This window comes from Ornithorhynchus anatinus, chromosome 5 (genome assembly GCF_004115215.2).
Source record: "Ornithorhynchus anatinus isolate Pmale09 chromosome 5, mOrnAna1.pri.v4, whole genome shotgun sequence".
NCBI lineage: Eukaryota > Metazoa > Chordata > Mammalia > Monotremata > Ornithorhynchidae > Ornithorhynchus > Ornithorhynchus anatinus.
The window spans coordinates 88,974,615-89,000,850 of NC_041732.1; the positions used below are offsets into that span (position 1 = coordinate 88,974,615).

A 26,236-nucleotide genomic window follows, 5' to 3' on the forward strand; every position below is an offset into this window, starting at 1 on the left:
AATGAATGAGGCTTTTTCCACATATAGCTACTATACGAAGATGCCTGCACTGTATTCAGTACTTTGGAGAAAAAGAAGAAGAGGAAGGATAAGAATTAGAAGAAGGAGGAGAAGACAAAGGAGGAGAAGGAGGAGGATAAGAAAGAAGGAGGAGGAGGAGGTGGAGAACAAGAAGAAGAAGGAGAAGAAAAAGAAGAAGGAGGAGGAGGAGGAGAACAACAACAACAAGGAGGAGGAGGAGAAAGAAGAAAATGTAGAAGGAGGAAGAAGGAGGAAAGAGAAGAACGGGAGGAAGGTGAATAAAGGAATAGGAAAGAGGAGGGGGAAAGAGGGAGAGGAGGAAGAGGAAGAAAAGGAGGAAGAAAAAGAAGAGGAGTGGGAAGAAGTAGGAAGGAGGAGGGAAGACATGGAAGGAGGGCAGCGGAAGGAGGGAGGAGGAAAGAGGAAGATGAGGCCACAGGAAATCTGAAAGCTGAATCTCAGTCAACATCATCATCTTCAAAATGGAGAACTCTCTATATTAATCTGGTTGAGATTGGTGTGATCCAAGTAAGATTCTCTGGATTGCTTGTTCCACCTCCTACTACCACCAAGCTGATCAAAGAGACTGTATCCCATCCCAGGGGTCTTGGAAGGCCTGAGCCTGTGGTGAGCTCCTCTTCCCCCTCTACTCCCTCTGCCATCCCCCCTTTACCTCTCCGCAGCTAAAGCCTCATTTTCCCCTTTTCCCTCTGCTCCTCCACCTCTCCCTTCCCATCCCCACAGCACTGTACTCGTCCGCTCAACTGTATATATTTTCGTTACCCTATTTATTTTGTTAATGAATTGTACATCGCCTTGATTCTATTTAGTTGCCATTGTTTTTACGAGATGTTCTTCCCCTTGACGCTGTTTAGTGCCATTGTTCTTGTCTGTCCGTCTCCCCCGATTAGACTGTAAGCCCGTCAAACGGCAGGGACTGTCTCTATCTGTTGCCGACTTGTTCATCCCAAGCGCTTAGTACAGTGCTCTGCACATAGTAAGCGCTCAATAAATACTATTGAATGAATGAATGAATGGTGAGGGTTCAGACTGGGACATATTTAATACAGTTGGATTCATGAGTTTCAACAATCCCCATTCCTGCTGCCTGCTCTCTGCTGATCTAAGCAGTAATGAAGGAATAAATGGAGACTAAAAGCACATTTATCTTCCATTCTTTGCCCTGGCTTTGTCTCCAACTGAGCTGGAGAGAAAACCACAAGAAGAATGGGTAAAGCTGTATTTACCTTTTCTGTGAGTGACGCTGTTGCTTCTGACACCAGAAAACATGTCATGTGACTATACAATGGACCACACTTCCTTTTCAACATCATCCATGCTGTGTGGGGTAGTATTTCTACTGAGCAAGAGTCTAAACCCATTTTATACAAAGTCAGCTATACTCTGAATTATATACCGTCACAAAGACTGATCCCTTACTATCACCTTTAAAGTTTAAACAGCCTATCATTGTGAACAGCATTGTATTTCTTTCCCAGTGTTTGATATAGGAATACATCTGGAAATACATGATATATAAACTGACTATAATAAGGAAAAATAATGAAAATTTTTAAAGTTCCAATTATTAATACAGCTGAGAACAAAGTAACAATGATGAGAAGATGGTGGACGTGGATAGAGTACTTTGTAAGATATCTGCCAAGATGAATGAATAGGACTTTTTTAAAGACTGGACAACAATTGAGCTGGGAGGGGCGTGCATAAACCAGGAGGAAAAAACTAACATTAAAAAAAACATGAAGCACAATCTCAAAAAATCTGGCATGGCAGTGGCCTATCTGTAATTTATTTATTTATATTAATGTCTGTCTCCCCTTCTAGAATGTAATCTCACTGTGGGCAGAGATTGTGTCTGTTACATTGTTATAATGTATTCTTCCAAGTGCTTAGTACAGTGCTCTGCACACAGTAAGTGCTCAAAAAATATGACTGACTATAGCAACACAACTGCAGATGACAGATCAGCCTGGACATTAGGAATCTGGGATATGGACTGCTTTCCTTCAACAGAGACTTTGATAAGACTGAAAGATCAAGTGGTAAGTCAAAAGCAGAAAACCCTTAAATGTAGAAAAGGGGCATATTTCTCCATCTTTAGAAACAAGTCCAAATTCATTTGGTAAACTTAGCAAGCACCCTTGTCTCAAGCATCAACTCCCATAATGCAATTTGTTCCACAAACAAATTTTTAATTCCAACTGTTTATTAACATATTGCTATAACACACACACACAGCCATTTGCCAACTAGGCGATGCATCACTTCATTTTTGAACATAGTTTGCTCTGAAATAGGTTCAGCATAATTGATTTAATAGGAACATAAGCTATGGCTTGTGGATAATGGATTCTTCCAAAAAAAAGCTACAAAATAATGACCTTGGATAATCATGCTTTTTAAAAAAAAAAAAAATTACCTCTGAATTTACGTTTAGAGACCCGGCATCCCTCACCCTGGTGCAACAGACGAGACACAAAAAAACCACTAATGCAGATCACTGAAGCAGAGTTGGTCTGAGCTTGGAAGAGAGATACTGGGGTGCTAAGAGGAATCTAAGGAGAGGATAAAGATAAGCTTCCCCTACCTCACAGGACTGTTGGAAGAATCTGGGTCGTGAGCTGCCACAGTTCCAATGATATTCCCCACTTGAGTGGATTCTGACACTTCCATGCGGTACAAACGGGAGGAAAATATGGGAGGCTCATCCACATCTTCCACGATGATCTTGACTGTGGTCATATCGCTGAAAGGCCCCAGGCTCAGGAAGCGGGGATCTACATGCTTGTTGGATGCTTCTATCCTCAGGGTATAGCTAGTCTTGCTTTCAAAATCGAGCTCCTGCAAAGAGTAATATTGGAAGTGCTTAATTACCAATTAAATACGTGTAAAGCAGGGTTCTTCATATAATAATTTCAATGTTCATACAAAGAACCCTCTTATCAGAATTCAACTGAAACACCAATGATGCCAATTGGTATCCTAGGAGTGTTCTGAATAACAGGTGATGGCTACTGCAGTTTCTGGCTGATTCTTCTGTTCTGCTACTCCCCACTTCATAGAGTCTAAGCAGTTTGACTATTGTATGAAAGGTGACTGATAAAACATAAAACTGTTTTCCCATTGAGGCAAGACATAATTTTCTCCTTTCCTATAATTTACCAGCACTAAGCTAAACATTTAAAAAGGGGAACGTTTAACTTTCTTGAGACTTCCCTTGTTTGAAAGGCCAGGATCATTGATTTTGGAGGCTGGCTTAGCATATCACTCGATGGGATGCAAATGATTGCAATAAATGAGCATACCATAATGTCTGATAGCTGAACTTGAGGAGTGGTGTGTCCTAGTGGATAGACTGAAGGCCTGAGAGTCAGGTGGACCTCTGTCCTAATCCCAGTTCTACCACTTGTCTGCTGTGTGACCTTGAGCAAGTCACTTAACTTCTCACCTATCTCTCCGAGTGCTTAGTACAGTATGGGACACAAAGTAACCATTTAAAAAATACTACCAAAAAACAAGCACAAAGACTGGATGCAGAACTGAACACTTCTAGTCAACTTCATTCATCCAACTTTATGAGCATATTTTTTTCTCTTTGTTATTCCGATGCTTACTCATTCCCATTTGGCAATTATTCACTAAATCCCATATAGACAGGTGCTAATTGAGTGGGTGGAAGATGCTTAGGCTGCATTTATTCTGGGCCACATGGTGTGTGTGTGTGTGTGTGTGAGAGAGAGAGAGAGAGAGAGAGAGAGAGAGAGAGAGAGATTACTGTACAGGATTAACAGCACATTTACATTTTCAGAAAATTTGACTGCTGCTCTGGCTCATACCATATGGCAGGCACAAGTAGTTTCAAAGAGATTAGAGAGAATGTTGCGCCACTGGAATAGTAATATAATAGTAACCCCAATATGCTCTCAACAAGAAATATACTTATAACAAAATGCCCTCAAAAAGAAATGAGAACCACCTAGTAGAATACCACAGTCCTCAGAACCAGGAGACAAGGGTTCTTATCCCGACCTCGCCAGTTACCTGCTATGTGACCTTGTGTGAGTCACATAACTTCTCTGTTTTTTCATTTCTTCTTCTGTAACAAATGGGGATAAGATACCTGTTGTCTCTTTCCCTTATACTGTGAGTCCCAAGTGAGAGAAAGACCAAGTCTTATCTATTTATATTGTATCTACCCAATGCTTAGCACAGTACGTGGCATAGAATAAATGCTTAACAAATACCAAAATTATTATGATGTACTTGACTAATCACTTGGGATTGGGAATAAGAGAAACATGTTTGAATATGGAATTGTCTGAATTTTTGGAACCCAAATATGTGTTTTGTGAGCATCTTATTTTCACCTATTCTTTTTTTTACAGCAATGAAATTTTTGGCTGCAGCCATACAACTGAGTGAAATGTCTCAGCCTTGGCTACATCTTGTGGCTCTGTAGCCTCTTCCTAGCCACACACTAAAGACTGTCCCATTCAGGAGCCATAATTCCAGCACTGCCAACACATCTACTCATATAGAAAAACTTCGATGTTGCCTACATCAGTGACTGTCCTTCTGCAGAAAGAATCTGCGAAACAGTAGTGTCTCTCATTGTCCAGACTGATTCAATGGATGCAATATATCCACAGACGGTGAGGTAGGTAAGAGTTGCCATGAAACTCTTTTTCTCCACAAGGAATGGAAACAGAGTCGAATTCCCACCTCTGCATTCTTCCCCAGTGGTTAGTATATTGCTCTGCATAATGTAAGTGCTTGATAAATACCGTAATTACTACTGGAACTCTTATCCTCCCATATGAGAACGTTTTTTCCACCAACCACTGAAAACCGGACATTTCACAAGGGCTAAACAGCTATACACAATCACCATTTAAACAGTAGACCATATAATGAAATCATATGCTAATTTTAAAGTTAGGTGAACCATGCATCTCCGTTTAACTGTGGAATTCCACAGTTTTTGTCTAATGCCTTGGACAGATTTGAGGTATATGTGCACAAATTAGAGAATTGGGACTGTCTCGGGTTTTCAGGTCGGGTTATCTCACGCTGATTGGTAGTGGCTCTTGCTCAATATAAATGCTGGGACATCTATGCCTGTACTGGGTCATGCTCATCTTCAATCAGCTTACATCTCATTGTACTTTGGGGCTCGTAGTATGAACAGCCCAAAATTCTGGTGGACTGTAATTCCACACTTCTCCCCCGCCCTGCTTTATGATATATCTTGGATTCCTACCTTTCAAGAAAAAATCAGATCAGCCTACGATCTGCAAGAGGTACAAACAAATCTATCAATAACCTAATCTCTGTTCACCTGAATTTTCAATTTGAATTGATAAAGAAAAAGATCACAAAAACGAAATAATAATCTTGAGGACTGTATATTATCCTTTAGGGAGCCACTTGGAGAAGACTCATCTGATAATGATAATAATAATGCTAGTATTTGTTAAGCACTTACTATGAGCCAAGCACTGTTCTAAGCACTGGGATAGATACAAGGTTATCATGTTGCCCCACCTGGGGCTCACAGTCTTGATCCCCACTTTACAGATCTAGGCAACTTATAACTGACAGCACCTAAAATAGCCTTGATGTTATATGAGGAATAACATCTCTAACATGGTGAATACTGAAGGGACAATTTGTGAAAATCAAATAGCTTTTCTGGTTCACAAGGTGATTTGAAAATAACCAATAGTAGTACTAATATTAGTGGAAAAAAAGTATTTATTGATAGTACTCCAGCAAGTGCTTAGTACAGTGCTCTGCACCCAGTAAGAGTTCAATAAATACTACTGATTGTCTAATAATAATAGTAATGTTGGTACTTGTTAAGCCCTTACTATTTGCAAAGCACTGTTCTAAGCGCTGAGGGGATACAAGATGATCAGATTGTCCCTCTTGGGACTCACAGTCTTCATTCCCATTTTACAGATGAGGTAATTGAGGCCCAGAGAAGTTAAGTGACTTGCCCAAAGTTGCACAGCTGACAAGTGGCAAAGTGGGACAAGAACCCATGACCCCTGACTCCCAAGCCCGTGCTCTTTCCACTGAGCCATGCTGCTTCTCTACTGAGGGGAGTTTCCTGTACAAGTGCTGGGGAAAGTAGAATGGAAGCATCAGATATGCTCTGTCCACAAAGATTTTACAGCTACAGGAGTTTACACTATAACAAATAGCTTCCTCTAATTGCCAGGTCAGCATAAGCTTTCAAAAAGTCTGTAAGCAGTGGAGTCTAGTGGAGAGTCAGAGGGCCTGGTTTTAACCCTGGCTCTACCACTTATCTGCTATGTAACCTCGAACAAGTCTTTCTTTGTGCTTCTGTTTCCTCATCTGCAGAACCTGTTCTCTCTTGTAGTTAGACTGACATGTGGATAGGTCCCCTATCTGACTTGATTACCTTGTATTTACTCCAGTTTTTACTACAGTGCTTGGCACATAATTAGCACTTTCCAAGTACCATTACTATTATTATTAAATGTACAGGTAAATATGAAATCAATACAGTGTCTAAGAAGTGCCAGGAGGGATATCAAGTAGGCTCTAATTTAGAGACATTTTGATAAATGAAGGGACATTTTGAAATTTTAATACTGGGAAGAGTGCAGCTATTTTGAGCCAGTGTTCTTTTTCATATCAGAAATGCAAGCCGAAGTACCCACATCTGGAAGCCATTAACGAATAAAGAAGTACAGCAGTGCTCAGGGATTGCAGGCCTAAAAGCCATTATAGAATCAGGGTAATAAAGTGATTGGTGTGATATGTGCTGGGTCAGGATTTCAGACAGAACGAGTTTGCTGCATACTGTTGACCTTCTCAATATTTTTTCTGAAAGAATATATATGGAAGATAACCAAAGTCCAGGATCCCAAAGAGGAGATGGTTGTGAGTCTTTACAAAAATGAAAAGGTGATATCTCTGAACTGAATAAAATCCTGAACTGTTAAGAAATAACAGCTTCTGCTTTTAACTTCGGCATTTTGAGACTTCTCCCTCTTATTATCCAATTAACAGCTAATATATTTGTAGGGACTATTTGTCTCAAAATTCATCCTGGGGGATAAAGCAAACATGAAAAGGGAAAGAAATATGAAGTAGAAAAGGAGATAGTTATTCTTGATAAACAGGCTTAAGCCTAACAAATTTGAAGCCCAGAGAGGGAATGGCAAGCTTTGTAGAATTGGATTTCAGCACCAAGAGCAGTTCTGGGCACAAAGTTGGTGCTCAGTAATTAATCCTGATGGATGGGGATGGGGATGGTGATGGTGATGGTGATGATGATGATGACGGTGGTAACTTAGCCACTCACTGGCATGCCCTGTGCTGGCTAGTAAAGCCTTCATGCTTAAGCTATCCTCTCCCTACACCTCGAGCCTGAGGACACTGCCACTTTGCCAGAACTTTCACTGCTGAAATTGTCAGCCAGATATTTTTTTCCCCCAAGTCTAACCACTCCTTGGATCAAGTACCTAGACTGCTTCAGGGCGCTGTGACAATAGAAAGGTCAGTGTATCTTCCTATGTCTTTCAGTGTCGTATTAACTCAGCCCTGAAAGAATACAGAACTGGGTCCTGACGACCCTTCGATATCTCTGTGAATTCATTTTTTCTGGAATGTGAAGAATTAGAGAAAAAGATCTCAAAAAGTATCCCACTTGATTGTACAATATATAGATCTTCTTAATTTACATTACAGTTCTATATCTTGTTATTGTTTCTTCTTTTGATATGTAATATGTTTCTTTCAGTAAGGAAACTACATTAAACTAAATTTTATAAAATTGGGAATCACGTAATATTGTGCTGTGCCTTTCCCCCCAGTTTTTTTTTCTTTTGGCAATAGCTTTAAAACTATTGTCTTGTTTCTGCATATTTCTCTAGATTACTTTGACCAATGTTGCCTCTGGCATTACAGAATATGATACAACCTTTACCTAACTTGTACCTACCACAGCACTTAGAACAATGCTTGGCATGTAGTAAGTGCTTAACAAATACAGTAACAGTAATAATGATTGCCTTCATCCTTGCAGATAGAACCACCTAAGGGTTTGCTATTTGTGAATTGATTTCTTATATTAACCTAAGTGTTTTACTGTCTTTAATAATTACTATTGATAGAGCAAAGTCCTGGGAGTCAGAAGGTCATGGGTTCTAATCCCAGCTCACCCACTTGTATGCTGTGAAACCATGGGAAAGTCATTTAACTTGCCTCGTCTGTAAAATGGGAATTGGGACTGTGAGCCCCACATGGGACAGTGACAATGACCAACTCGATTTGAGTCTATCCACTCCAGCACTTAGAATAGTTCTTGGCACATAGCAAGCCTTTAAAAACACTACAATTATTCCACAAGATACACTTTCACAGTCCTTGATTTTTAAGCACCATTATTTTGGTGATTTGGATCTTGGTTTTAAAAGTAATATCTCTTTTAAATAGACAGTGCTTTAGTAATTCACTCTCCATTCTCCTCCTCCTATTGACAAAATCAGCTTGCTGATTGTATTATAGCCAACTTGACAAAATCATCTTCAAACTCTTTTTCTATTTCCTTCCTAATGTATCGATACCTATCTTTGAGGGAATGAAAGTAGCTTTAAATCTTAAGAATGAGTGAATGGTATAAATGTAATTAATCCAGAAAACTAAACACTCCTCAATATATTTTGGACTGTTATTTGTATATTTCTAGTAGAAGTGCATTTTTATCTCTCAATTATCCAGAGAGATTTTGTTGAAGACTACTTCATAGTTAATTCTGTTCATAGAGCAGATGAACTGTTCTTAAAATGCAAAATAAATGTCTTTAGACAAATTATATATGTCAGTATATGGCAACATATTATTCCAAAATAGCAAGAAAGTGAAGATTAAAATGAAATACTAACCCATAGTGCACTCACTTATCTGTTTTCAGAAAGAAACCAGAAATTAGTATTAAATGTTCAAAGGAGTAGTATGCTAAGGCTAGATTTACAAAATCATCATTCTATGAGCTTTGGTAGAGTGGTACAATAATATTGGTGCCAAATTTAGTTCTTGGAACTTAAATCCCTGAAGTAATGTGGAAATATTGAAAAATGTGCCCTCAGCAACAGAGCCTACTGAGAAAAACAGAGAACTGGGAGTCAGGAAACCTAGCTCCCACACCAGCTCTATCATTCTCTTGTCTTTGACCTTAATTTATCTGTGCCTCACTTTCCTCATTTGTAAAATGGAGATTAAATTCTAATTCACCCTCCTCTTTACACTTTGAGTCTCACTAGGGAAAGGACTGTAATTTCTGTAAAGGACTCAAAGGAATGTAGAGAAGCAGCGCGGCTCAATGGAAAGAGCATGCGCTTGGGAGTCAGAGGTCATGGGTTCGAATCCCGGCTCTGCCACTTGTCAGCTGTGTGACTGTGGGCAAGTCACTTAACTTCTCTGGGCCTCAATTACCTCATCTGTAAAATGGGGATGAAGATTGTGAGCCTCATGTGGGACAACTTGATTAGCCTGTATACCCCAGCACTTAGAACAGTGCTGTGCACATAGTAAGTGTTTAACAAATACCAACGTTATTATTATTACTAATATATCAGACTATTTTGTATCCACCCCAGAGCATGGCAAAGGGCTTATAAAGTGTTTAACGAATGCCATCACTGTTATCATTATTATCATTACTATTATTAATAATAAATGTAGCCAACATTGTTATCAGCAAAATTTCCAAAACACATTGCACACCCAAACTGCAGGTTCCTTGAGGTTACATGCTACTGTGCTGGGGAAAGAAAAATAAATTTGTACTTGTGATTTCTAGGACTAAAAGACACACATCAGGATTTACAGTGAGTCCCACAGAATTAATTGGCTTATTAAAATACCAACTGCACCTTTAATTTAGAATAATTTACATTGAATTACTGTCCTCATATTTTCACTGCCTCTAAACTAATTTGTTCTACAGGAGTTGAGAATGTCAGATTAAAATAGCAAATCAAATATTTAATACTAGTCATATATAATAAGAAAAGTGTAACATTCCATCCTAGAATTGTGGTGAAGCAGAATTAGACAATATGAATATGACTGGCTGTGATGTATGGAAGTCTTGGATGTCTCTAGACAAAATGATTACAAAGAGTTGTCTAAGTAGAGGTCTTTACCTCTGCTGCTGCTGCTTTGCTGGTCCTGCTGCCAGCACAGGACAATTTACAATTACTTAGAGCAATAAAAAGTGGAAGAGTTTACTGTCTGAACTGTTGCTGCAGCCTGGAGATGCCAATTGATTAGCCACAAAGGTGCAAACTTTTTTGGGAGCATGAAGTGGGGCAGGGAAGCTAAGAGGATGAAAATCAAGAGAGTTTAGACTTCAGCTCTGACTGGAAACCTCCCTTTTCCTAGGCAAGACAAGCAAATCTGAAAGCCCTGCTCAGAACACTGCAGGGACAATGCTCTTCATGGAAGGGTCACCTATGATTAGCCACATAACTCACTAAAGGTTTAGAAGTGGTTTCTCAGAGAGAAAGTCTAAAGTAATGGAGTTTGTTCAGCCTGGGAAACAGAAGGCAGGAGGGAGGGAAGGGGGATCTATTAAATATCTGGATGAGAAGGGATGAAATCACATCTCCTCCAAGATATCTCCCTTGTTAATTTCTCTTCATTCAAAATCATATCCTCCCAACCACCAGTTCAGTATTTCTGCATCAATTATGCACTTGGATATCTGTAATCATGCAGAGCACTTCTGTACATATAGATTTATATACCTTACTAGTTATTCGTTAAGTGTATCTCTGTTTTTCTATCTCCTTACTATACATAAATCATTTCAGTGTTTGTCTTCCCTTGCATGATCTTCGTACCATAAGCTTGTTGTGGGCAGGAAACCAGTCTACATCCCTGTTGTACTGTACTCTCGCAAGCAATTAGTGCTCAATAAATACCTCCGATTGATTCACAAATTCTATCATTCTCCTAAGGTCTTAGTATAGTGGTCTGAACATAATACGTATTCAATAAATACTATTGATTGATTGATCAGAACAATGGAGATAGATTAGTTTATCATTCCAGGTCTTTCCCAGCTAAGTCTGCATGATATTGACAGTTTCTACTGCTACATATATTACATACGTTTTTATTTAGTGAGAGAGAGAGAGAGAGAATGAATACCTTGTGTTTGAATATCCTGCTGCTGATATGACTGAGAGGCCACAGCCTTGACCATACTGCATTCATGAATATTCAGTAGGGTACCTTTACTAAGGTCTTTCTTGATTGGGACAATCCCAAAGTTTTCATCCTAAAGTGCTTTGCATAGTAAGCGCTCAATAAATACTACTGAATAAAGGAATGGAAGTAGGGCACTTCAGATGTCAAAGGTACTGCAAGACATTTCTACCTCTTAAACGACAAGAGCCCACCATTGGACTGTCCGTTTACATAATAATTTAGTTTAGCTTTGGAGGGAAAGCTGAAAAATCTACGTTAGCACTAGGATGAGTACAGGGGCTTGATGTGTTTTCCCAGTAGTGGTGAATGGCTCTGAGCTCTTGAAGGTGTCTTGTACATAGCAGAGGATTTCAATTACAATCTCTATGTCATTTTACGAAAGCTGATCTACCAGGAAAAGTTCATAGTTGTTCCTGTCAGGCCTAAACACTTTAGAAATCATGGAGACAGGGGCTTAGTTTTTAATTTAGCCAGGAAGAAGTAGAGCAGAAAGATAAGGTTGAAATGCCTACAATGAACTAATCTTATGGGGTGGCTCAGTGGAACGAGCATGGGCTTGGGAGTCAGAGGTCATGGGTTTGAATCCCGATCTGCCATTTTCAGCTGTGTGACTGTGGGCAAGTCACTTAACTTCTCTGTGCTTCAGTTACCTCATCTGTAAAATGGGGATTAAGACTGTGAGCCTCATGTGGGACAACCTGATTACCCTGTATCTACCCCAGCACTTAGAACAGTGCTCTGCACATAGTAGGCGCTTAGCTAATACCAACATTATTATTATTATTATTATTATAATGGACTTCAATAAACACACAAAGTTACAAAAACTCACTAGAAAACTATCATAAATAATCAGGCAAAATTCAATAATACACTTGCTTTCTTGGGCTTGAACACATTTTGCACGATTTCCTATGTGGTCAAAACAAATGAAACACTTCAGAAGTTCCACTCAAGAATGAAATAACATAACTGCAGAAAGAGAGATTTGAAGCTCCCAACTCCTGACTGTAAAAGTTCTGCACAGCTTACTGATTTGCTAGACTTGTTGCCCTCCTAGAAGTTTTTTTAGGAAATTTGTCCTGGGAATGGAGTTCCCAGAAAGACAGAATTACCTCAATTAATTGCCGAATGTCCATTCAGTCATCTTTGATTTCATGTCTATCTCCAGTGGGGGATCAAATATATCCATACCCATGCTATTGCGACATTACCTAGCACACACTAACCCAGTCACAATTTTTCACGCAATCCCCATGTAGCTCAAACTATGCAACCTGGTTGACAGAAGTAGTAAGTGCACTCTGTTCCCATGCAAACATGTTCCCCAAGGAAAAACACTGCCCTTAGCTGAGTCTGATAGTCTTATTAGCTATGCAAAGATCAGATGTCTCCTCTTTTCTTGGTAAAATTAACAGAAAGCGAAATCAAAAACCAGTGCAGGCAAAACAAATGGAAAAAATGGGCATAGTGGGGGCAGGGCGAGTAGGGAGGTGAAGGCATACCCCTATTTCCTAACTACAAACATTCATGATCAGTTACGCTTCAACAAAGTCCTGAGAATTTAATGGTCATTTGCTCTCCCTCTTACCTGGTGTTTTGGGATACTGAGCTGAAGATAGATCTGTAATCATATCATTTTCCTGATACATAACTAATTTGTGCTTTGGAGCTATCATTCCTGCTCTTCTGAAAAGCAGTTAAGAAGTGACCCTGTTTATCATCACCTTTTATAATGTCTTTATTTAGCACTTACAAGAAATTCCAGACTCTGTGGAAATACAGATTCCCCCTAAAGCCGTATCTATTAAGGACGAAGGGAACTAATCATTGGAAAAATAGCCACAATTGTAAAACAGTATAGTTTTGCCCATGTATAGCAATGTAGTGTATAGTACAATCTAGGCTTATGCCTGTTGACCACTGCAGGTTCCTCAATCTGGCACACCCTTCCTATATTCAATTACCTCTCAATGCCTGCCCATTTGACTAATGTCCTGTCTTCTTGCTGGCACAGCACATATATAAGAGAGCCATTACTTTATGAAATTATCATAGATTAGCTTTCCAAATAGAGCATTTTAAATCACCAAAAGAATACAATTGGTCTGTGAAACCCTTTTGGGGAGAGATAAACAAAATTTGAAACATTGAAATGTTATTATATTAGGAATTGGGTTCAGGGTACAAATTCAATCACATGGGCTTATCCATGAAGTAGCATGGTGTAGTGGATAGAGCACAGGCCTGGGAGTCAGAAGGTCATGGGTTCTACTCTCAGCTTTGCCACTTGTCTTTTGTGTGACCTAGGGCAAGTCACTTCACTTCTCGGGACCTCAGTTACCTCCTCTGTAAAATGGGGATTGAGACTGTGATCTCCATGTGGGACAGGTATGGTGTCCAACATAATTTGCTTGTATCCGCCCTAGTGCCTATAGAAGGGCCTGGCACATAGTAAGCACTTATCAAAAACCACAGTTATCATTATTATTAACATATGATTATGATCCTTTGGAAATTGTTAGCAGATCTGCATCAGATAAAACATCTCATGTATCACATGGATTTGCTTTGATCTGAAATTTATGGATTAGAAGAAACCACCTGAGAATTTTTAGTCAAAGTGGACAACTCGTGGACAACAGAACAGTCATACATCCGCATCCAGAGATATCCACACTGGCCTTAACATCATGAGATCATTTTTGCAGCACAATTCCCACATTCAAATTTAAGTCCCTTTTTGGGCTGTAAATTCACTGCTGAATAATCAAGACACTAACTGAAAGATATGAATGATTTTGAAGGTACATGACCTTGTAGGATTTGAAAATAATACATGAACTGATTGAATCTTTAGAATACCACCAGTTGATACAGAGGGCCACAAGTGTGAAGCCAGATGAATTATTCACATGTTCCTAAAGTACGTGAGATAGAGGAAAAATGATAAAGCCTAGGGATCTTGGGTTAGAGACTCAGGTCTTTGTTTGTCTCCCTCTTCTGATTCTAAGATGCTGACAACATTGCTGTATAAATAATAAATAACAATGTGGTTTTAAAAAATTGCAGATGTGATCAGAGCCAGATGAAAGGTCATCATGAGGTCTTCCGATTGATTTCCAATCCCGGAAGTCCTGCTATTTATTTCACCAGAATCTGAGTGAAGGGAACAAACCACAGTCTGCCCTCTTTCCAAAGCAAATAGGGAAAAGAATTTATTTGATTTACTTAAGCAACGCAGAACATCACCAATTGGAAGAACTGGAAGTCAGAAAAGTTGACCCTAAAAAAGGTAAAACTAGAAAGCAGAAGCTTATGAAAGGCACAAAATATGTTGGGGAGGTCTTTGTTGTTGGTTTTTCCCGTTCCAATTAGATACTGAGAGCCCTTTAACTGGTCTTGGAATTACTCAATCATTACAGAATGTAATAAGAGAAGCACACATTTCAATAACACAACATCAAACCGACAGCATTTAAATCACTACATCAGTGCTGAAGGTTAAAAGGACAATGGATGTGCCTGTTCTTCCTGCAGTACAGTGAATGGAGGGTGACAGCTTCATTAATATCTGTGCATTAGTGCTATCTGATTAGATCATGAGGCTGCTCCATTCATCATTTTTGGGAGGGGAGAGAGGGGAGAAGGGGGAAGATCAGATGGTGAAGAGGGAGTGGAAGGAGGACCAGGATTGAGGAAGGTTAAATATTTTCCCTGTTAGGATGAAATTACAAAACAAGCTCTCCCTATCTCTGAACTTGGATGTGCAACTATCCTTCATACGAAGCAGATTTTAATAACGCTCATTTTTAACTGTACAATAACTTATAATAATGAATTTTATAGAGGTGGAAATCCCATTTTAATCCCAGTTGAGGTTTTATATTGAGCAGTGCAGTACATCAGACAATGACACATTATATCTCAAAGACACCACAGACGGCTCAAGTTCTTTCATTACAAGCTCGAATTCTGATTTTAAAAGAAATTTTCTGGCTGGAAAAAGTGAAACGATAATACTAATAGAAAGATGTCTTTTCAAACAAAATCTTGTTCATGAAAATGCTATTTTTATAGCTGTAGCATGAGTCCTAGAAGTAGCAATTGAATCTTTTAATAATATCCTAATAAGCAATTTATGTTATAAAAATCCCTTTGCCAAATACATTTCTATCTTACTTCTCATTTTCACAATTGGTTGGAAAATCATATACGTAAAAGAAATATGGTAGCATGTGTGGTGGAAACAAACTCTACTAATTAGGCCTAAGTTCAGTAAGTAAGTTTGCTTTCAAGGGACTGACCAATCAATAAATTGTCAAAGGAGCAGCCAAGTTTTCTTCAGGATGTTCCTGTGTGAAGCTTGTACACGTCACCACTATGTTCTACATGGATATATCTGAGCCATTACAGGGGGCCTATGGTTCAATTCCTCGAGTGGGGCCTGGTTTTAATAGCTAACCACTAAGATCTGCCCTTTCCTCTACAACCAAACTGCTACAAGTTAATCCAAGGAGTTATCCTATCCCATCTTGATTACTATATCAGCCTCCTTGCTGATCTCCCAGTCACCCGTCTCTCTAAACTCCCGTCTATACTTCACTCGGCTGTCTGAATCGCTTTTCTAAAAAATTATTCAGGTCATGTTTTACCACTCCTCAAGAACCTCCAGTGATTGCCCAACTACCGCCACATCAAACGGAAACTCCTCATCATTGGCTTTAAAACATTCAATCACCTTGCCCCCGCCTATCTCACCTCGCTAGTCTCCTGCCCGCACACTTCACACCTCTAATGCTAACCTTCTCAGTGTACCTCAGTCCAGTCTATCTCACTACTACCCCCCTTACCCAAGTCCTGCCTCTGACCTGGAACCCACTCCCTCCTCATATCCCACAGACAATTACTCACCTCACCTTCAAAGCCTTATTGAAGGCAGACCTCCTCCAAGAGGCCTTCCCTAAGCCCTTTTGTCCTTTTCTTCAACTTGTGTACTTAGTACAGTGCTCTGCACACAGTAAGCGCTCAATAAATAACTGAAAGAATGAACTTACTTCTTTGTCGCCCTGACTTGCTCCTTTTATTCATCCCCTTCCCAGTCCCACAGTTCTTATATACATTACTGTAATTTATTTATATTAATATTTGTCTCCCTGTCTAGACTGTAAGCTTGTTGTGGGCAGAGAATGTGCTATTGATGCCTGTCTGCCTTTTTTTTTTGTTATGTCTCCCCGCTTCTAGACTGTGAGTCCATTGTTGGGCAGGGATTGTCTCCATTTGTTGCCAAATTGTACTTCCCAAGTGCTTTGTACAATGCTCTGCATACAGTAAGCACTCAATAAATATGACTGAATGAATGAAAGAATTATCTTGTTATATTATACTCTCCTACGTGTTTAGTACAGTGCCCTGCACAATGTAAGTGCTAAATAAAGAGAAGCAGCATGGCTCAGTGGAAAGAGCCCGGGCTTGGGAGTTGGAGGTCATGGGTTCGAATCCCAGATCTGTCTTGTCAGCTGTGTGGCTGTAGGCAAGTCACTTCACTTCTCTGTGCCTCAGTTACCTCATCTGGAAAATAGGGATTAAGACTGTGAGCCTCATGTGGGACAAGCTGACTACCCTGTATCTACCCCAGCACTTAGAACAGTGCTCTGCACATAGTAAGTGCTTAACAAATACCAACATTATTATTAAATAAATGACTAACTGATGTCCAACTAGATTATGTTACAGATGGGGATGAGTCAAATGACCCCTCTATTCCCCACTTCTACAGTTCTACAGTGCTTCAGGTGAGGGACAAGAGCCACATTTGCACTTCCCACAGAACCAGCTCTCCTAAAAAAAAAAAAAAAATGTTGGTATTTGTTAAGCGCTTACTATGTGCCGAGCACTGTTCTAAGCGCTGGGGTAGACATAGGGGAATCAGGTTGTCCCACGTGGGGCTCACAGTCTTAATCCGATTGTGGGAATACCACGTGGCCAAAATCCATTTCTGGCCCTTCCGAGCATGTGAAAGGCCCAGATTGTGGGGTCTCAGAGCTCTATGTAGGTGGCCTGGGCCTGGATTGTCCTTGGTTGATGTATGGAAGAAAGGCTCTAACATCTCTAGAATAAAAAATTTTTCTCTGTCTGTCCCATTACTATGTAATATGGGAAAATAATTTGTACTCTGATTCTCCACTCCTGGAAAAACACCATCTGTCCCCTTACTGAACTTCTTGGCTCCAGCCTCCCCACCTCCAGTTCATACTATACTTTGATGCCTGGATCATTTTTCTAAATAGCACAGATATCCCCACTCCTCAAAAACTTCCAGTGGTTGCCCATCCCCCTGGACACCAAACAGAAAATTCCTCTTCCCACTACCTTTCCTTTCTTTTTACTTACTATGCCCTAGCTCGCACTCTTGGCTCCTCTCAAGCAAGTTACTCATTATGCCTCTTTATCACCTCCTTCAATCAATAAATAGATCAATAGTATTTATTAAGTGCTCAGTCTGTTCAGAGCACTGTATTAAGAATGTGGAAGAGTAAAATACAAAAGAATTGGCATCCATGATCCCTGCCCACCACAAGCCTATAGTCTAGAGGGTGAGACAGACATTAAAATGTATAAGTAATAGGGAAAGAACTAGTGCTTGGCACATAGTAAGTGCTTAACATAAACCATCATTATTATTATGATTGTTATTATTATTCTTAACCGGCAAGACAGTGTCACTGAAGCCAAGTTTGGCTACAGTTTCAAGAAGAAAGGGATGATATGCAGGTTTGAATAATAATAATAACAATAATGATGATTTTGTAAAGTGCTTACTATGTGCCAAGCACTGTTCTAAGTGCTGGGGTAGATACAAGTCAACCAGGTTGCCCCACCTGGGGCTCACATTCTTAATCCCCATTTTACAGATGAGGTAATTAAGGCACAGAGAAGTTAAGTGATTTGCCCAAAAGTCACAAAGCTGACAAGTGACAGAGCTGGGATTAGAACCCATGACCTCTGATTCCCAAGTCCAGGCTCTTTCCTCTGAGCCACACAGCTTCTCTCGAAGGCAAAGACTATCAGATTTGGCAAAAAGATGGTTATTGGTTACCTTAGAGAGGGCTGTTTCTCTGGAGTAAAGGGGGCAGAAGCTAGATTGGAAGGGATCAAGGAGAAAGTGGAGTCAGTGGGTGTGAACAACTCGCTCAAAGAGTTTGGAGTGAATAGCAGGAGGGAAGGGGGTGATAACTGGAGGGAGTTGTGTGGGTCAAGGGAATTTTTTTCATTTTTGGGGTAGGGCTAAATAAGCATATTTGAAAGAATTGGGAAAGAAGCCATTGAAAAGTAAACTGTTGAAGATGACAATCAAGAAGGGAAGAAGGGGGTGGTGAGTGTTTTCATAAGGTATCAAGGAATGGGGTCAGAAGCACAGGTGGAGGGAGTAAAGTTAGAGAGGAGATGGGAAATCTCACAGCTAACATCTTACACCCTCCTTTATGCCTGACAGACTCTCCTCACTCACATTTCACATTTTTCAAAGTCCTTTTTAATCATATCTCCTCCAGGAAGACTTCCCTGCTTAATCTCTAATCATCCCATCCTATTTCTCTCCTCTACAGCCACTCAGCACTTTATCTTCATCTGAGTACTTGGTTATTGAGAAGAAGCGTGGCTCAGTGGAAAGAGCATGGGCTTGGAAGTCAGAGGTCATGGGTTCAAATCCTAGTTCTGCCACTTGTCAGCTGTGTGACTGTGGGCAAGTCACTTAACTTCTCTGTGCCTCACTTACCTCATCAGTAAAATGGGGATTAACTGTGAGCCTCACATGGGACAACCTGATTACCCTGTATCTACCCCAGCGCTTAGAACAGTGCTCTGCACATAGTAAATGCTTAACAAATACCAACATTATTATTATTATTATTCACTCCCCACTCCATAACATATAGAAATACATTTCTAAGCTCTGTTTATTAACCTTCTCTGTAATCTATTTTAGTGTCTGTCTCCCACCATAGAATGTAAACTCTGTGAGGGCAGAGATCAAATCTACTCTATTGTGATCTCCCAAGTACTTGTCTAGAGTTCTACCCAGGGTTCTACTATTGATCGATTAAATGGAAGTTGAGATGAAACGTCCCTTTTGAGTTTCACATGTTGCTCCTCTATCACCAATCTACTTTCCGTACCTTGAGCTCATCTATCCTGCTGCCAACTTCATGCCCACATCTTTTCTCCATCCGGAGACTTCCTCCCCTTTCATATCTGACAGACTACTATTGTTGTTCAGAAGTTCAATATAGCACATTTTTTTCTCAACAAGGGGTTCTTTTAATTAGCAACTCGTGTTACAGAGGCAGTGTCTGTAACTCCAAATAAACTTTGCTGTTAAATGTCAAAAAAGGAGGAAATATGGAAAATAAGAAAAGGCACAGTGCTAGAAGATATGCATTGATTGAAATGCATTTTTTCAATCTCTACCAGGGTAAAAACAATTTTCTAGAACAGGCTTTTAACAGTGATAAATGCAATATTATTTCAGAAAACTCCAATGTCATCATTAGACCATATAGAATACCTCAAAAGGAATTTCCTGGGATTTTTTTTTATTATAGGTGGAGAAACTGAAGTAGGGTAAATGCATTTTAACCCTACAGCTACATATAGCATTTCATTTGTGTTTTAAGTCTATGGCAGGTAATTTACCTTCTTTCACACTTTCATCTTGTTCAATGCTACTGCCCTGACAGGGTGACTTAAGTCCACTTATTTTATCAGTTCTTCAGTATGTCCATCTATCAAATAACAGTTACTGCTGCTTTTTTTTTCCTGGTTGTTGTGAGGATAAATAAGATATATCAAAGAGCTAAACTTTAAGGTCTTTGGGACAAAGGGGCTCTATAAACCCAAATCTATGGTAAATCAGGAGAGAAGGATGGGAAGCATAAGGAAGCAGTCCTTGGGGTTCAAAAAAAAACTTATGTTGATGAGGTTTTATTCACCTGAAAAGAGTGTAGTTGAAAGGGCCTTTGTATCCTGACAGTTTTGGGGAGAACATGGAAACTCATATTGAATGTCTTTGAAGTAGAACCTGCCATGCTTAATAGTATAATGGAAATATTAAAAAAAAACACTGTGACCATTCTTTATCTGAAGAAAAGTTTCAACTCATTTAGTAAGGGAGAAATCTAATGAGCCAAGTCCCAAAACCAGAATTTTAGCATACTTTTATAAAAGTCATTTCAGGAGAAATTCTCACAATGGTTCAAGTCCCATTAGATGTGGAGATCCATAAACACAAATGATTATGGCACTGATAAAATCATGGCCAAATGATTCCATAATCTACATAGTTGAGAATGGAGTTCTTATAGCTTAAGCCATACTTTTAAGGGCCCATAAAGATTGAAATGTGCAAATCCATTACTGAATTTGATCATAAGAATGAACATTTAGACTTAGAATGATATTACAAGAGCCTTAAGACTACCTCAAAATTGTTCAATACAACTGAAAACTACAGGTGAACTTCCCCCAAATCTAGATTCTAGTACTCTGTGAACTATCATCCTGTAACTTGATAATCATTGGATAGCCCCCAAAAGATGAACTTTCTGAGCTACATTTCAATTTACCAGAATAAAAGCAATCTTGAGCACACACATATGTATATATTGCAAAGAACCTCAAACAGTGTGTATCATTAAAAACCACAGCTTTCACACCCATAAAGACAAGGCTGGAAATGTTTGCAAATGTTCATAGTAGTTGTCCAGGGCAAACACAAAATCAACTAGTGAATTGGCAGAAGTAGCATAAAGAATTTCAATTATTTGATGCAAGTCATTCTACTGGCCAAGTCGATTCTTGCCACTTTTATCTAGGAAAAGTCATTTTACACCTATTAATCATAGGTTTAACGAAACTGTGTTTACCTTTTGAATAGCAATGATTCCTTCCTGTGTTTCTTTGTCAACGGAAATTTTGAACACCCCCAGGCCATCACCGTCCACAATCTTGTATTCCATCTCCGCGTTTGGTCCAACATCTGCATCGGCAGCTTTAATTCTGGCCACCACTGATGCCACGGGCAGTGACTCTGGGACATTGTACTGATATGATCCTGGGAAATTCAAAACACAGGCTGAAGACAATGCTGTCTTCCAAAGTCAGGCCCAGAGTTCTTCCTATTTTATTCTGCATTTCCCTCCATATTCTACTCATCCTCCATTAGAAAAAAAATTAAAGACAATAAGTATGAAAAAGAGTTTTTATTCTTCACTCCCTTGCTCGCATCTCTCTCTCTCTTACTAAATTGCCATAGGCGAGAGGAAAGTAGAGAGCTTTGTGTTGGGGCTCATAAGGATAAAAAGGATTAATAAGAATATAGTCAGTCATTAGCTAAACTAAGTCTTGGAATTTACAATTTGATGAAGTTTAATATGTGTCCTCACAACCTTTCATAAGATTGATTAATAATAAGAATATAGTCGGTCATTGGCTAAACTAAGTCTTGGAATTTACAATTTGAGGCAGTTTAATATCAGTCTTCACAACTTTTCATAAGATTGATTAATTGATTTTCATAGTAATTAATGTAAACTTCCTCTACCTGAGATTGTTGCTTGAAACATTTTTAGAGTAACCTCTCATCAACCAGAGAGAAATGGGCAATAAATATGAAAAAATTTAAAAACCCAAGCCAAAATACAGAGCAATAAGATTTCTTGATTGGTTTTAATACTTAGGAGTATTACTGGGATAATTATGATCCAATTATGATTGGATCCAATTATGATCCAATCATTATGATCCAATCACCACAAAATAAATTAGAAGTATTATAAAGATCTTTTTACTATGGCCAGAAAGTAATAGTACATTTATTTTACTATGGCAGTAAGACTGTGGCTCTTATTGTTCCATATCTCTTTCTACTTAGAGGCTAGACTACTTTTACCTCTATTTCTGGTAGGTTATATGACTAATGATCAGTATTTTAAGTGTAAACTATTATTATCACTTAGTTAAGGGAGTCAAAAGAGCTTAGAAGCCAGACTGTTACCTATATATATATACACATATATAAAGCATATGCATTTTCTCAAAGTTGTTTAGTATTTGGTATTAGAACCCTCAGCTAACTGTTTGCAGGAATTCAAATTCTTTTATTTTGAATACTTGCAAGAAATTGCATTCTGTAAACTTTCTAACATCTTAGACCTTTGAAGAAATAACAACAACAAAAATCAAAAGAAAATGGGAGAAAATATATATTTTTTTTTTAACCAACAGGACACCTCAATTTTGAGACTATATATCTCTTTCCTTTCCTTAAGTCACAGTCAGAAGCCATCTGGTCAAATGGAGAAATTGAAGGGCAGCTGACTTTTTTGTTCTTAGACTGATTTGTTTTGAAGCACTCAGTGACTGTAAAACAAAAATGTGTTTGAACATCTAAAAGAAGATGTAGGTAAGAAGGTGTGAAATCCAAATTTGAGTGCTAAATATCAATACATTTTTACCATTTATCAGGAAAAAAATACTTATTTTCAGAAAGGTATTGTGCCCTGAGATAATCTGATTCACACTAATTGGAAAAATTATTCAAAATTCCTCAAACACTACAGAATGTGAAAATAAGATTAAGAGCATGATAGCAAAATACAATATTTATCGTGGCAATACCAATTTTTTTCCCAAAATTGTGAACCCACCATAACACAACATGCTTTTATCCCTGTGTCTTTGAATTTTATTATACACTCCCAAACCCTTAACAGAGTGTTCTGCACACAGTAGGTGCTCAAAAAATAACATTGATTATTATGACACCTGTAATTTATAATCAATCAAATTATGAATGGAAAAATAATACTGCTAGATTTATATTGAGCAAAAAAAAAGGAAAGTAAATCTATGAAAACAGCAGTTTTGTTTAAGGGGGAATGCCCAAAGTATTTAATTTATTTAAAAAATGGTATTTGTTATGGTATTTACTATGAGCCAGACACTGTTCTAAGTGCTAAGATGGATACAAGCAAAAATTAATTCTTTGATTTATTAAGTATTTAATTCACTTTGAAACCCTATCACCTTTCCAGATTAGATGAAAACAAAAAGAGGCAATGCTTAGTTAAACGTCTTACTGCGAGGAAAGCGGGGAGGGTTATCATTGACATCAGTAAGGGTAACTGTAACTGACGTGGTTCCCGACAGTCCTCCATTTTGTCCAACCATGTCCTTGGCTTGAATAACAAGCAGATACTGGTCTTTGGCCTCTCTATCCATGTTGGGAAGAGCCGTCTTGATGACACCTGGAAAAGCATAAACGCTATTAATCATAGCTTTGTGTCTATGATTCACAAAGAACTTGATTATCCAAGAAGAAAAAAGGCTACAGTATAGACTTTAGACAAATAGGATGTGCTGTGTATGTGGAACATTGCTACAAAACAGGGCTCTGCAATCAGTAAGGCAACTGTTTTTAAGAAAGGGGTTAAATGGAGAAGTGTAAAGTTGGCTGTGGACACCAATATCTGTTGCCTTTAGAGTCCCTAACTGGAACAAGGACTGCAGCTGTGTAAGGGCCTCCCTCTATCCAGTTGGCTCCATCTGACCTACGCTTCCTTCATCCTAGATGGGGGCAAAATGCTTCTCTCATCCATTCCCTTCTCTTATTCACTCTCCATCCCAGAGGCATCCACCAGGCTGGCTTTCTGGCAATGATGGTGACGTTTCTGAGATGGAAATGAGGACCACCTGACCAGGTCCATGAGGGATTGGTTACAGGCTGGAAAAAGTGAAGTAGTGGCAATATTTGGCTTCCAGCTCCCAACCCTATGGACCGCTGAAGTACACTGGGGGTAGCCGCCATCGCTCACTTTCCCCTTGGTCATCCTGAGGCATAGAGAAGTTACTTGTCCAAGATCACATAGCAAGCAAATGGCAGATCCAGGATTAGCACTTCAGTCCTCCCAGGCCCATGTTCTTTCTACTAGTCCCTGCTGCTTTACAACTATGGCTGTACTTTTATTATCCCCAAGGAACCTGAAACACTGTTCCTCTGGCCGCAGAATCCTCTGGCTGTTTTTTATTTTTTTTTTTTAATTTATCATGTCCTTGTCTTTCAAGTTGTTCTGTGATTTATTACTTCATCCTTACTTATGTATCTTGGCCACTGGCCATCATGTATAGACAAAGGCAACCAAAGGAACGAAAGCCAGGTATCCTGAGAAGAAAGTTGATCTAGATCAACAGTAATCTAGAATATTTCAGTAGAATATAACCCCCTAGTAAAAGAACTGAATGGCCAACATTCCCAAAAATCACATCTCAGAGAAGCCTTCTCAGACGAAGCCCACATTACTCTTAATCGTTCCGTCTCCATCTCAACTGTGCACTTGACTGTGGACTCCTTAGGAGCTTTAATATTTCCCCTCACTGTGGGAGTCCCTCAAGGCTCATTTCTGAGCCCCCTTCTAGTCTCCATTTACACCCACTCACTTGGAGAACTAATTCACTCTCATTACTTCAACTATCATCTCTATGTGGAAGATTCCCAAATCTACATCTCTAGCCCTGATCTTTCTACTCTTCAGCAGTTTCACATTTCCTCCTACCTTCAGGACATTTCTATTCAGATGCTCCACTGACATCTCAAACTTAACATGTCCAAAACAGAACTCCTCATCTTCCCACCTAAACCTCATCCTCCCTGAGACCTTCCCATTACTACAGACACCACCATTATTTTTCCAGTCTCACAAGCCTATAACCTTGGAATTCCCTTGACTCATCTCTCGCACATTCAATTTGCATAGCTAATCTGTCACCAAATCCTGTTGTTTCAATCTTCACAACATTGTTAAAATCTGTCCTAGCTGTTATCACATTAATCCAAGCACTTAGTTATTCATTCAATAGTATCTATTGAGCACTTACTGTGTGCAGAGCACCGTACTAAGTGCTTAATAATGATGGTATTCGTTAAGCTCTATGTGCCAAGCACTGTTCAAAGCGCTGGGGTAGATACAAGGTTATTAGGTTGACCCACATGGGGCTTATAGTCTTAATCCCTATTTTCCAGATGAGGTAACTGAGACACAGAGAAGTTAAGTGACTTACCCAAAGTCACACAGCAGACAGTGGCAGAGTCAGGATTAGAACCCATGGCTTCTGACTCTCAAGCCCACTATGCCGCTTCACTTATCTTATTCTGCCTTGGTTACTGCAACAGCCTCCTTGCTGACCTTCCTCCCTCCTATCTCTCCTCACTCCAGTCTACATATCACTCTGTCGCCGGGATTATTTTCCTACAAAACAATTCAGTCCATATCTTCCCACTCCTGAAGAACCTTCAGTGCTGTCTGATCCACTACCACATCAATCAGAATTTCCTTTACCACTGGCTTTAAAACATTCAATCACCTTGTCCTTTCCTATCTGACCCCACAAATTTCCTACTACAATCCAGCATACTCTCTTCACTCCTCTAATGTCAACCTACTCACAGTGCCTTGCTCTTGTCTATCTTGCTGATGACTCCTCATCCATATCCTGCCTCTGGTTTGAATGCTCTCCCCTTTCATATCTAACAGACAAAAACTCTCCCCATCTTTTGAAAATCCCATCTCATCCAAGAAGCCTTCCCTAAGAACTCATTTTCTCTACTCCCTTTCCCTTCTGCATCACCACTGCACTTGAATTGTTTTGTCAGACCCACGGCATTTATGCACGTATCCAAAATGTATATATTTATATTACTGTTTCCCCTCTTGACAGAAAGGTCCATATGGGCATGGAATATGTCTACCAATTCTGTTATATGGTACTCCCCCAAGAGCTTAGTACAGTCCCCTGCACACAGTAGATGATCAATACATATAACTGATACTCACCCTAGCTCCACAGCACTTAGGCAAATATTCTTACATTTTATTTCCCCCTCTGTCAT

The 26,236-nt window shown here is 39.3% G+C and overlaps 1 protein-coding gene across 1 annotated transcript in view; it reads right to left on the reverse strand.

The window, feature by feature from the left end:
* LOC100680819 (cadherin-7) overlaps positions 1-26,236 on the reverse strand; it is a 157,399-nt gene that overhangs the window by 35,294 nt on the left and 95,869 nt on the right. Inside the window, exons 5-7 of the mRNA XM_029066732.1 lie at positions 23,430-23,597; positions 21,216-21,403; positions 2,630-2,883 (exon numbers count right to left, since the gene is read on the reverse strand). Coding sequence (XP_028922565.1) covers positions 2,630-2,883; positions 21,216-21,403; positions 23,430-23,597 — 610 coding nt within the window. The remainder of the gene's footprint in view (positions 1-2,629; positions 2,884-21,215; positions 21,404-23,429; positions 23,598-26,236) is intronic.